Here is a 14,234-nt window from a genome sequence, read left to right on the forward strand (position 1 = left end):
ATTTCAGGAATCTTATTTCAGAGAACCAAGGGAGGCCAAGCAACAAAGTTGTGTCTATTCTCAAACAATGCAGCTCCTAACTTCTCTATCAAAAATGAAAGCCCATTAGGCTAGAAATCTCACCTAGTCTGGAAGTATCGAGTTCTAAATCTCTCCCTAGCTGTTACATCCAACTGCCAGCAAGAGAATTTTTTTCTCCTACAAATATTTTAAATGCCAGAACACGTGAAAATTAGAGAGAGGTTTCTCAACATATTTTATTACAGCAGATAAACTGGCAATGTTTCACACAAGAGCATCCAACTTCAAGATATCACTGAATCCATAGCTGGCTTGTTTCCAGATGAAGCAATAACATAGAGTTGCTGACATCGCACACTCAGTATTAACTAGCAGCAACTACAAGTTCAGCTACACCTACCAAATCAAGCACTAGTAACACTTATTTCTTCACATACTACCATTCAGAATACCCAACCATGCTCCTAGCCAGACTTTGACTCTGCTCTACTTGTTTTGCTCCCAAAAGAAACAGTATTGAGGGAACACAAACCTGCCTCAACAAAATAGAAGAGTGTCTCAAAACAGCATTAAGTCCCCTTATCCTCCTCTCTTTTTCCAACACAATTTTTTAGTAATAATTCCAACATTCTGCTCTGAACCAAAGGTATAGCCTCACCTATGCATTCATCTCCATTACTGCCTGCCAGCCTTCTCTGACTATTCATCCACTTTGGTAGTCTGCATTTCACTGGGAACCCTCTTTATTAAAATACAAACAGCAACCACGCAAAAAAAAGTCAGTCAAATTCAAAAAGAATATCTAAAATTAACAGAGGTGTGAACCCTTGTCTCCAAATACATAGTGTCAAAGCTTAAGATCAAGGTTGAAAGACAAAATTATTTATATTGCAGGCTTTTAGTACCAAGATACACTCCTAAGAAACTCTTAAAAGAGATGTGAAACAGGCATACTCTAAGCTAGGAAATCAATAACTATGCAACCAACTCCTGCTTTAAAATTAGATGGGTTTACCTGCAGACCTGTCAGAAAAAAAAAAAAGATCGCTGAGAGATTGGCTAATTAGCCACAAAGCCAGTTGTCTTCTACATTTCCCATTTCACATCTATTTACTATTAGCAGGTATCACAAGCTCTTCTCAACAGATAAAGGATTCACTGATAAGTAACAACACCCACAGTATAGTACAATTCATACACATTTCATGTTAGAAGAATATTAAAAAAACCCTTGCTAAACAGGATTTTGAGATTCTATTTCTCAATCCGTCTCTGATGTCAGTCAGGTTGAATATTGAATTACACCATGGTCACATCTTATGCTCAACTTGTGCTCACAAAATTAAATCATGCTGCACTTTTTTTTTTTTTGGGGGGGGGGGCATAATTCTAAAATACCCTTTACATTTCTGATGTCTAATACTGTTATTTTACAACATGCACATGATCCACCACATGATCCACTCAAATTGTCCTACCACAAATTTCCAGTGCATTGTTTTCCCAGAATTACCCCAAATCAAGAGAGCAAGGCTATACTCTTGCCTAACCCATCTCCACTGCCACCAAAATAAATCTTCTCACTTACAATAAGTGTTGCAGACAAAAAGAGTTGAGATAATTCCAGAAACTCTCTTCACTTAGACTTTTAGAACAAAGGATATAGATTATTTTATTAAACACTTTTAAGTGACAGCTCTCCTAGGCTTCACAGCATCAGGAACGGATATGCCCTAATTAGTTTCTACTTTCCAACTAAGGAAGGATGAAACATATACAACTGAAATCCAAAAAATTAACTTTAAAAACCCACTCTTTTTTTTTTTTCCCCCAGTAGAAATATATTTATATGTCTTTTAAAATATTTTGCATTAACTTTGGTGTTAGTTCTTTTTTTTCAGTTTCCTTCCGAATCTCTTCTCAGTTACTTTGTTTTCCTTCTAATGGTTCTGCCTGGTAGGACACATTGTCTTTCTCACAGCTTCTTCCCAGTTGCCTTTTCTAGCAGGAAAAACAAAAGGAACAAAACCAACTTTAATCAAGGAAAAGTTTCCATTAACAGATTCAAGGAATCACTGCTACTCATTGTGAAATTACTAAGAGATGCAGAAAGCTTTCAAACAGAACAATTTGAATTAAGTTGTAATACTGGGAAACTTTTTAGAAATATTTCTAAAAAGTTATTATATCCCAAATGACATTATTTCCAAAGATATTAATGAATGAGCAATTTCTACATATATGGTTGTTAATGTGAATTTATTTCAAGTGGATTGAACTGTGTCGGTCACTAAAAAAAGCAGGAAGAACAATGTTGTTGGTTCAGCATAAACCTCTACATCCATCACTTCCTAGCGTGACAACTGGGTGGGTTAAATAAAGACGGATCGCCGAAGTCTTCACAGGCCTTTGAAAGTCACAGAAGTCAGGGAGATTCTAGCGGCCTCAGAACAGAAATTTAGCATACCGACATGCAACCTGAAACATTTTGATGAAAGAGGGGACAAGAATCCCAGTTTAGAAACAGGCTGGCTAGCATCTGTCCTCATTGTTTGTTCTCCAGGGATAGACAAGGAGTCACCCACTAATCCTCCTGAAAACAAACTAAAACTTTACAATGCGTCCTGTGAAGCTATTTTTGGCAGGCTACGCAAATTAAAACTGTACAAGGCTACCACCTCCTGCACCCAAGGAGCTGTAAGAAGCCAATATCACGCTGGGGGGGAAGAGGTCTGAGGTTAGAAGGCTGTCATCAGTTTTGGGGCAGGTGGCTAGAGGAGTCTGCTATTATAGCACCCAGAAGTCTTACATAAACACACTCAGCTCCCAGCCTCTTGTTTGTTACATTTGCCATCCATATAGCTATTACAGTGCATCCTAATTAGTAGATCAGCAAAGTAAAAATCTTACACCCAGTTTAGCCTGTTTTCTGAATAGCCTATGGAGGGATAGCTCTCTTAACACCTGCCTAAACAATTTTGGAGCGTTTAATTTACTGACTGGAGCGCTACCAGAGAGGCATAAAAAGCAATACTAGCTAGGCATTTTGCTTGAATCCAGAGAGGTCCCTGCACCTTCAACAATAATGGCAGTGTCATTAACATAAATATTTCAGATTGCTCAAAGTTCCCATATTCCTCAATATAAACAGAACAACACTTAAGCAAATGCCATAAATGCTGTGTAAGAAGCTATATTTTAATTAAGAACCATACCAAAACTTGATTACTGCATAGTGGGCACCCTAAATGGTCACTTCATATAATTTTGATAACAAACCATTACCTTCTATGTAAGAATCATGTAAAAAAAGACGAATTAAAAGAAAAAAAACAACATAAACCTTCACTGCTCCACATATTTTCCTCTTGTATTAGACAATGTAAGAGTTCATATAGCTACTTTTTCCCAGGCAAAATAACGTATTGCATTGATAGCTTTAGTGCTTTTTGAAAGTATGTACAAGACAATGTCAAGTATAGACACAAAGAACAAATGCACGTTTAAGTCACTGGTTGCAACTGCCAATAATAGTTTATACTATATAGCTCTTCTGCCCCGAGTTGCCTCTCCCAAGTACTCCAATAAATACAAACCATAAATCATTACACTTGAATTCTTGCAAATTGCATGGTTGAATCAAATTATCAAATACTAGATATGTGACCTTTCATGAAAAATTAGCTCAGAATCAATTCTTCAAGGAAGTAAAAATATCCTAGGTAAAAAAAACAAACAAACAAAAAAACCCAACAAAAAACCCAAGCAAAAAAAATGCTACATGCTGTACACACGGTATGAGTAGTTTGCACAAAGAACTAACAGCCCATTAAGAAATCCTATATATGCTGACAGAGAACAAGCAGATGACTTTTCCCTATTCTCTCTCTTCCTATACCAAGCTGTAGAATTGTATAACGTATGTTTTATGAGTTTATACAAATTTAAATATATATGTGCATATATATATAAGAATCTATAATAGAGAAAGCTATAGGTGATATTCAAGCTGAATATCCAGAAAACAAACAAGAGCAAAGAAGATTTCACATAAAAATTAGTCCGTTTTAGATACCACAACCTGTGGGCATAACGGCTATGAAACACATTGCAAACCAAGTAAAACCATTTAACCAATATACTTTTACTTTGGTATTAAACAAACACTTCCCAACAAATAAATAGTCACAAGACTTGAAATCCAGATACTTCACAAAATATTCAAATTGCCTGAGGGGTACAGTTCAGATTTACTTAAGTATAAGGTAGGTCAAACTGAGCTGGACTTCTCTGGTCCCTCAATAGACTTGAGGGTCAAAGCAAGACTTTGGGAATGGTTCCACTGACCAGATCAATCCAATAGACAAGTCTAACAACCCATCGCCACTGGTACTACACAGAAATATGTTATACCATGCAGTTTAGTCACATGGAAATGATGCTTCCTTCATTAATTTTAACGTGTTTCAGTTATAAATAAACAAATAAATGAACCACACTAGCAATTTGTCTGAGATGAAGCGTATCAAACCAGACCAACTGATTCCCTGGAGAAAAATGACAACACTTCCACACAAAACTTATTGTCAACCAATTAATAGACCAGCTATCAACTGGGGCGGGAGTGAAGAAAGAGGGCAGAAGACAGAGGGCAGCCGAGTGGAAAGTTTTCATTAACAAATGAGACTGATCATCACAATTTAAGACTGGATAGGGCAGCTGTCAGAACTCACCAAAAGAAAATTTGAGCGTCCACACACTCGAAGAGCAACTCTGCAATGCAAACAACCTCCAACTACCTTAAAATAGGTATAGATAGCAATACAAATCCTTCAGCATGAGCATTACAGCAGCTCAGGCAAGCTTATTTCACTAACCCACAAGCACTTTAGTAATGCAACTAGGAGTTGTAGTGAAATTAAGTGAAAATAGTTTCAATACGTCTAAAAAGGAAAACTGTAACTGCATGTTCTACAACGTAGATATGTTCAGAAGAGCACAGCCTGAATACTTCTAGTATGCTAGGACTTACAGTTTCAACACTATTTTCCCTGCTTGGTGAAAGAGCTCAGGTATTTACTTAGAAGAGCTAAGTTGCTTAAATTGAATTGTAAACCCACAAAATTTAGAGTTCAAGTAAGACTGTGGCACTTACACTGGGTAAAAACAAATGCTTAAGTTAATCCTCATAATGAGATTGCTATTTTAATATTTTCAGAATGTTCTTCGGAGTAGAACAAGATGTTTTCTTCCAGTTTAAAGAAGCCTTCCAAAATGATAAATCTGTATTATTCTCAGAATTTTTTTTTTTTTTTACTTTATCAATGGGTTCAGGGCAAAACTGCCCACAGAAGCACTGTATCTATTTTATACTCTGTCCCTCTAAAACTTTAGAAGAAAACAAACATCACTCACTGCTTCAGAGGTAGCATCTTTTCAAACACTGTCCCCTGAAACCACTCAAGAAAGAAGTCTTTTAATTTGCCAACTTACAGTCTTACCATCAGAACTGAAATTATTTCAATATCATTGAAATATGATTTAGCCAAAATAAAAAGGTAAACATAAAACAAAGGGCAAAAATGTGAACACTTCATTTACCAAAATTAACAAAGCAAGAGTACAATTATGCCCTGAAATACAATAATGACACTGACATAAGCGTTTTTTGAATATTCTCTCATTCTGTAACATTTCACTCACTTTCCAAAGACAATGTGTTTTGTTAACTACTTTCACAATTTACTCACCTGTCTCCCAGGGGAATTTCCTCAGCACTCTAAATTTACAGTCTCTATAGTACAGCCTCTTCTTTACTATAGATTTCCCTTAGTACAGCCTCTTCTTTACTAAGAGAAATCTGTAGTAAAGAAGAGGCTGTACTAAGGGAAATCTCTGATCCACCTTCAGTATTAAAAAGGAATAATAATTAAAGCAGTATGTATTTCAAATAAAAACTGAACCACTGCTCTAATGTGAAGTGCAAGCAGTGGTTAAAAGAATGTTATCATACACCTTCCCCCAACATTTTTTTTTTTTTTTTTTTTTTAAAGAAAAAGGACACTCTTGTTCATTCCTTTGAGATAGTCTTCCTGTAGGAAAAAACAAATAGTCTCATTTTGAGAATTGCTCTTCCCTATCACCTGAATATCCCAGGTCCACACTAACACACATTTTACTTACCAACATCTCTGAAGCTGATAAAAAAACCCTCTAAACCTGTGTAGGAATGGAAGGATGCTTTCCCGAGTAAAGACACCGTGTTACAACTACTCTGAGTAGTACAAGCTAATGCTGAAGATGTTTTTCACTGATAAATACCACGAGTAAGGGAATTGTATTGTTTAACTTCAACTAATCTGTTAAGAACAGCTTATGCCTAGACAAGCCCTTGCAAGATAAACACAAAAGTTCCCATCTTTTACCTCACAAAGATTCACTTTGTTGCTGTATACATATCTATGCCTTTCATAACAAACAAAAGTGGTACATAAACTCCACCACCCTTTTCTCTCTTCTGTTATTTACATACTGCGTATCACCCTTAAAGTGGACCAAACCAGGATTAAATGCACTTTATTTTGGGATTTGTTTCCCTAAGTTTTCATGATGTAAAAGCCAAAATACCCAGATACCCATCTCCAAAAGGCTGCTCTCCCTGTCCACTACAAACAGTCCAGACATGCAAACTCAGGAACCTCAACATAGAAAAAGTGAGTCAAGCCCTAAGAGCCTACATGCTGTCAACCACCCGTACTTTACGTTCATATTTCCTCCCTTTGAAGAAGGGGAAAGAAAAAAAAAAAAAAATTAAAATCTATTTCTCTTCTACCTTTTTCAGTTTGGGCTAACACACAACACTTTTAACAGAAGAATTTATCAACGGTATCTTCACCTGGAATATCAGTTTTATTTAAGCATAAACTTGGCAGAGGGAAGGTGTGGCGTTAGATGCTTTTGATTTTGTGGGAGAGGAGTTTTCCACGCTTCTTATTTCTGAAATATTAGCACTAGTTGGGCTCCTGATTATTTGATTATTTGCATTGCAACAGGTGCTTTTGGACACCTCTGAGCTATTTACGGGACTTAACAAATTACTCATCTTCAAGAAGTACATTTGAGTGTCAAAGCCCATACTATCAATTTCACATCTGAGAAAGAGTTCTGAATTTCTTTCCACAATCAGTTAGATATCTGAATAAGATTAAGGCAAAAGAAACAGACAACGGGCAAACACTAGCCATTTACCTCAACCCTGATTTTTAAACACTGAAGATAGAAAAGAAGAAATGTGAACTTTCAGTTTTCACATGTTCAGACTTCTTCCATATACTCTCACTTTTCTGACCTTTATGAAAGATGAAAGAGAATATTTGTTTCAATCCATTTTTTCCAGCCTAATGAAGACAAGAACCTTATGGGAAAGGACCTGTTGCTGCCTACTCCACAATAAACATTATGCTACTGAAATTCACCTCAGCAGTGGCTAACAGGAAAAGCAAGAGAGGAAAGCTGAGTCACACCTGGTCATTTTCTCTCCAGAGCATCAGCTATAACAATACTAAGGTTTTATTTTAGGACAAGTATGATCTTGTGGGAGGCAAAAATGAAGCAAGAAAGACATTCCACAGACAGTGAGTGAAAACAAAATCCAAGTCGTTTAGCTTTATGACTAAAGTCTCAAAGACGTACAAGTGTAATGGCGAATTCAGGTCACCACCACAGTCACAACATTCAGACCGTGTTTACTCTCAAAACTTGTGGTATTTACAGACATTGCCAAGTAAAACCATAGATTGTTATTTATCATTTCAGTATCAAGAAAAGGTGACAAAAAAGGAAAAAAATGCTCACACATCCCTTAGACCATAATATTTTTAAATAGGTGAGGACCTCAGTAGTGAAACTAAAAATAACACTTGGTAAGAAACAGAACTATTTTAAGCCCCTTAAAAAAAAAAAAAAGCCACCAGTGTTCCTCACTAGTAAAGAACTTCGCTATTCTGGCACAGAATTTTTCACTTATACACAGGGAAAATAGCACTGTGATGTCCTAAACAGGAGCAGATTCCTTCTTAGAGCATTAGACTACAGTTTTGTACCTACTGTCCTGCCGATGTAACGCCATTTGAAATATATTTGGCTAGCACATTTTGTGCGCGAACACAGTGAAATTACATATTTAAAAATGCGTTGCACCTCACTTTTCCCATGTGCTTTTTAAAATTTTCCCATGCTCATAAGAATTAAAATACTGGTTTGCCCAATTTTTATTCTGCATTTGTTTAGTGTAAAGCACTTCATGGGAACAGTTGTTTAAAAGAATGTTTTCAAATGAAAGTACTATTATTAAAATATTTCAATCAATTGAATAGATTTACAAAACTCAATTTACATGTATAAAGCCTGCTGTGGAATTCACTGCACTTTGAAAAATGGGCAGGAAACAGATCTCACAGGAGAGAGGGCAAGAATAAGTTTGTCATCTTTCTCCTCCTAGAGTTCTCTTCCTTCCCCTTCCCTATTACCATACATTTAATTTAGGAACATAACGTTTGTTCTCCCAATTTCACCTACCCAAAAGCAAAGAAACACATCCTAGTTTTCCTGTACCTATTATTCTCCTTTGCTACGGCATAATTAAAAATTTAACATCTACATTTCAGGATACATGTCAAGTGTCCAACTGCAGCCCCTCTGGCTACTGGAATAGGAAGGCTGTTCCTGTTAAATTCTCATCAAAACCAAGGATGATTCAGAAACTATGCCAGTGGTGTTCATAGCCTCTTTCTTCTACCGATCAGACCTAAAAAAACTTTGAAATGGGTTCAGATAAGCACAGGTGGGCCATGAACTTTCAGCAGCGAAGTTTCAAGGAACACATTGGTCATGGCATATTAATTTTTGCTTCTCTGCAGCACAGAACTACCTCAGTCTCGGAACAGCCGAGTACACAAATTCAACTGAGATTCACATAGTATTTCAGCCTGGCCTGAGCAGCAGTTTCTGAGCGTGCTGAGCAAACATTCGTATTTTGACCTCCTTTGAAAGGAAAAATAATTCAAAACTAGAAGTAGGCATCCAAGCACCTTTAATAGCTCCAGAGCAAGAGCACTCATCTTTCATAGAAGAGGACTAGTTAAAAAAACATACACCTCAAAGGTTCCTGAGGGGTTGAAGATGCAGCTTTGAAGTACCCTCAAAGAAATACTCTTCCTCTTCAACCTCTCTTCGTATCAGAAACCAGTATGTATCCCACTCCTGTGCCCTCCCCAAACCTGTAAATTCACTTTATTGACTAAATATTAGAGTGCTTCCTCCAAAAGCATACCTGTACTCTCGTCTCCCAATGCCTTTTACCAAATGGCCCACAAACACCGGAACACAGGCTGACTCCGGGGATGTTTGGAGGAGATAAATGCCCTCCCAATCATTACGTTAAACTGTTCTCTCCTTTTGCTCTTTCTTCCCTCACAGTGCGCTCTTTGCTAAACCAGGCAGTTTCCAACTAAGAACATACCCAATCCAGTCTACATTATGGTGGTCGGGTTAACAAGAGATTTTAATCCTCTTAGACTACAAAGGTTATTTAAATCAGTAATTATTATATTCAAAGCAGGTACTGCTTCCTATTACTTTTTTTTAAATTTTTACATGAACTTTATTCCATCCTCCGAGAGCAGGTGCCTGAAGTCAGGGGTGACCATAATCTCACAGAAACCAACGTCATTTTGTTACCTTAAATATTACCTCACAAACAGGTGTAAGAGCATGGAGCTCAACTCCCTATTTTAACACTTGATCTCAAGTTGATAGTTTCCAAGGCTGTACTGTTTCTAAGCCTGGGTATGTCTACAAGCAACAGTGATTCTAGTAGAGAAGATAGCAGAACTTCCTGTCCCAGGTGTCCCCCTCCACAAACATCTTCAAACGTCTCAGCCAGAGCACATGGCTTTCGAGAATATCAGCAGAAAGAAAACAGCTATTCTTATCACAGCAATCAAGCTGCACACGACTCTAAATTGCTGTAGTGAAATTGATGACAATACATTAATTTCATCTATTTGTGCAGGCAGATCAAGATGGAGGATAGGGTAATATTGACTTAAACCACCGCCGAAAAAAAAGTGTAGATATAGTCTTCCAGTACATCTGATGTAAACCTAAACTGTACTTAACTAAGTTAATTAAAAAAGGTTTAAGCCAAGCAAAAATGAGCTTTTCAAGCTAAACTACACAACCACATAGTATTCTGGACTGATTAAACTTGCAGCCCATTTAAGTCAGGAATGCAATGTAGCACGTTAGCAGGTGTGTCCAGAGCAGCCCAACCTCAGGCAGAGCCACTGGCTCAGCTCGCAGATGGACTACAGACACATCAGCAAGGCGCCGCATCTGTTATAAACTCTGCCACTCAGAGGCAGGTACAAATGCGTTGAGTTTCAGTATCACTTTGAGGTGGCTGCAATAGCTTCCTGGTCAGGAGCCAGAGCCCTTCCCTCCTCACAGCCTTCTATTGAGGCGCATAGGCATGTCATAAACTAATTTTAAAACCAACTTAGAATAAGCCAGCTCAGCTTCTTTGATAAGGTAAGGCCTTATGTATTTACCTGTGCACATTTTTATACTCTTCAAGTTTTGTGTTTCGTCTTCCTCCTCCCTACAAAACAACCAATGCCATGGTTCATAAGAGACGCAAATAATGGTCATCTTCGCATATAGAGGTATTTGAGAAAAGAATAAAAGTAAAAAAATAAACAAGCTGGGGAAGACAGAGAAAGGAGGGAGACTGTTGTTTAAGTATCCTGTTGGTGCCCTGATAGGCAGCTATCTGCTCCTTTTACACTTTATTCCCTTCTCTGTGTCTTCATATCAAGCAGTCTCACTTTTTCTCTCTCTATATATACCTTGTGGAATCACAACTTTCCTCTTCCTTAACCTCTAAGGAGGACCTTAAATAACACACTAAAAAGATATGCTGTTTAACACTGACACCAGGACTACTTCCACATTTCTTTATTGGCATCAGAAACATTTCCATGACTATTATGCCTTCTTTAAAAATTACTATTTTTCTGCAGCCTATGCATCACTTGACGTCGTAATCCTCTGTGATGACAACTGTACCCACAGCAACTAGTCATGATGTTACAAACAAGATCAACCACTTCTGCTGGGAAAAAAAACCCATCACAAACCTTTCAAGCAGCCTCTTAACAATCTCAATTAATTTCTCAATAAAACGCCGGTTCACATTTCAAATTGGAAAAATTGTCTCAAAAAACAACGTGCTTTGAGAGAGGATAACGTGGTCTTCACCAAAACCAACATTCTCAGGCCTTCCCAGATCCATTTCTAAAGACCTATTAACACCATCAACTTCACTAACGAAGAGTTCAAATTACACCTCTTTGGCTGAAGGGTGCTTAGGGGCAATTAAGATTTAGAGCACTTACTGGAATAAATCTATTCAAAATCATTTTCACAGTCCTATAAAATAAAAAAAAAAAAACCAAAACCTTCCATATAGTTGAACATACAAGCCTTCAAAGCAGGTGCAAAGCCATATATAACTATATGTACGTACGTCCAAGCAGTGTGCACAGACAGATATAGGGGATACGAACACAATGAACGTCATCGCTGATGTCTGAAATGCCAATTTATTGAACACGTGCATTTACTCTGCAATGCCGCTGATTACAGGCGGATTTAAGTAAATGTGGTAGATGCGAGATGCAGCCTCGCCTCCTACCAAAATTCTACACACGCAAAGCGTCTTTGCATCAATATTCAGGGCAACAGCGTGTTGAGGTTTCGAAATACTCTTGGCTGTACTCAGTCAACCTGCTTGGTCTCTTTGCTTGGCTCGACAACTACGTTTAAACGATGAATTTTTTAGCACGATGCAGGTAAATGAAGTTAAACCAGACAAATCAGGTTCTTTCGGCTTCATCAGTGACTGCCCCCGCCTCACCGACAGGCCGAACCCGGTCAGGGGCTCGTTCAGCCGCAGACCGCGCCAGGGTCCCGCAGGCAGAGCCAAGGGCACCGGCAGCACCGGGGCTCCTCAGCCCTCCCGCACCACCGCGCTAGGGACAGACAATGCCGACAGACTCCCGCACGCAGAGCCAAGGGCACCGGCAGCACCGGGGCTCCTCAGCCCTCCCGCACCACCGCGCTAGGGACAGACAATGCCGACAGCCTCCCGCACGCTCCCAGCGCGGCTCCCAAACGACACCCGGGCTGCGGCGCCTCTCCCCGAGCCGCGCACAGCCACCGCCGGCGGCCCCCCTCTCCAGCGCCGCGGGTGTGTGTGTGTGTGTGGGGGGGGGGGAATCGCCCCCAAAGGCACCTGCCGGCCGTTAAACAGCCGACGGTCCAACCCCGCCGCCTCGGAACGGGCCCACAACACCCAGCGGCCGCGGGTCCGGGGCGCGGCGGGGGAAAGAAAGGAGCGGAAGAAGCGGGGGGCGCCCAAAAAAAAGAGAAGGCGCCCGGAAAGGGAAGGGGGCAGACGGCCGTCAGGGTACCTCCGGGGGCTGCGCCCGGCGGGAGGAGGCGGGAGCGCTGCCTGCCCTCCTCCCGCCGGGCACGGCCGCAGGCAGGCACCTGGGCAGCTCCTTTGTTCCTCCCCGGTCCCGCCGCCTCACCCCTTCCCGCACTCACCCACAGTGGCCAGGGTCTCCAGGTCCTCCAGCTTGTAGGCGGCGGGCTCGGGCGCGGCGGGAGAGCCGGGACCGGCGGGGCTAGGGGCCGGCGCGGAGGGCTGAGGCGCGGCCAGCCCCGCCGCTACCGCCGCCTCGCCGCCGCTCTTCGCCCCCATTTTGGCCTTGGCGGCGCTGAAGGCTTCCATGGGGCCGAGCAGGCGCCCCGCGGCCGCTCAGCGCATGGAGAAGGGCGAGCCGGGCCGGCGAAGGGAAGGGGGAGGAGAGGGAGCGGCGGGGACGCAAAGTTTCAATCTTCAGCAGGCGGGGTGGCTGCTCCCCGGCGCTGGAGCCCGTTCCCGCTGCCGCCTCTGAGGGGGCGCGGAACCCTTCAGCATCGCGGCCAGCCGCCGCGCCGCCCGCCACTCGCAGCAGGGACCGCCGCGCAGGCAGACAATGGCGAGGCTGAGCCCGACCGTGCCGTGCCGTGCCGAGCCGAGCCGAACCGCGCCGCGCCACACGCGGGGTGGAGGGGCGGGGCTTGCCTTCCTGCCGCTGCGGCACGGTCCCGCAGAGGGCTGGCGGGGCGGGGCGGGGGCGGGAAGCGCGGCCCCGCCGCATGGCGGGAGCGCGGAGCTCGGACCCCGCCGCGGGCACAGCCCGGGAGGGGCTGGGGGGTCCCGTTAGCGCCGGTGCCCTTTGCTCGTCCTTCCGCCACCCGGGTCCCGCCGGAGAAGCAGCGCGGAGCTGCTATGGGAGGCGGGGGGGGGGGGGGGGGCATTGGAGGGCTGCCGGGCATTGGAGGGCTGCCGCCCCGGCCCCCGCGCCGCTCCGTGCTGCGGCTACCGGGGGCGAGGGATGGTTCCGTCCGTTCCCCACGGAAAGTTAAAAATGGTTGATGGGGCCCTTGCGAAGCGGCTTCCTGGCCCTCCTGATTTCACGCCGACAGCTCTGGGAAGGGTCAGTGGTTCCCCACGCGTGGGAGCGGGTGTTGGAGTAGCCCGGCTGTGTCAGGGTTGGCGGGTGTCCCTCACCCGCGCGTTTCACAGGATTTCTCACGCGTTGTTTTATTCCCCGCATTCAAGTCGGTGTGGGTACTGCAATGGCCGCAGCCCCTCTGTGTGCCCTGGCCGAGCCTGAAAAATATTGAGGGGGCTGGGGATGGCTGGGGGTGCCCTGGGATGCCCTGGGGTGCGCCGAGCTCATCTGAGAAGGCACCGACTGTAGCAGCACTCGGGGACCGAATATAGCTCCTGCCACAGCCGCCAAGAAACTGTTGACGATTATGGTGAAAGACAGGGAAAATGGGTGTGTGCGCCAAGTCACCGAGAAGCGTTCGTGTCAAAATTGGGAAGGAAATCCTAATTTTTTCCATGCCTTGTTCTGGCCCAGTTTTTTACACTGCAGCTCCTACCTCATGCTCCAATGAGCAGCGTGTGTGTAAAGCTGATGTGTAAATCAAGTCACACAGGTGGCATTCTGCAGCTCCTTTTTGTTAAATATGAAAACATGGGGATATAAGTGCTAGTGGTTTCAGGGGCAGGGGGTAGGTTCAATTATAATGAG

The 14,234-nt window shown here is 42.5% G+C and overlaps 1 protein-coding gene across 1 annotated transcript in view; it reads right to left on the bottom strand.

Annotated features, from left to right (window-relative positions):
• PRKX (protein kinase cAMP-dependent X-linked catalytic subunit) overlaps positions 1-12,877 on the bottom strand; it is a 57,326-nt gene extending 44,449 nt beyond the window's left edge. Inside the window, exon 1 of the mRNA XM_086477828.1 lies at positions 12,691-12,877. Coding sequence (XP_086333954.1) covers positions 12,691-12,877 — 187 coding nt within the window. The remainder of the gene's footprint in view (positions 1-12,690) is intronic.
• Between the last annotated feature and the right edge of the window lie 1,357 nt (positions 12,878-14,234).

The sequence above is a fragment of the Leptosomus discolor genome, chromosome 1 (assembly GCF_034619465.1).
Source record: "Leptosomus discolor isolate bLepDis1 chromosome 1, bLepDis1.hap2, whole genome shotgun sequence".
NCBI lineage: Eukaryota > Metazoa > Chordata > Aves > Leptosomiformes > Leptosomidae > Leptosomus > Leptosomus discolor.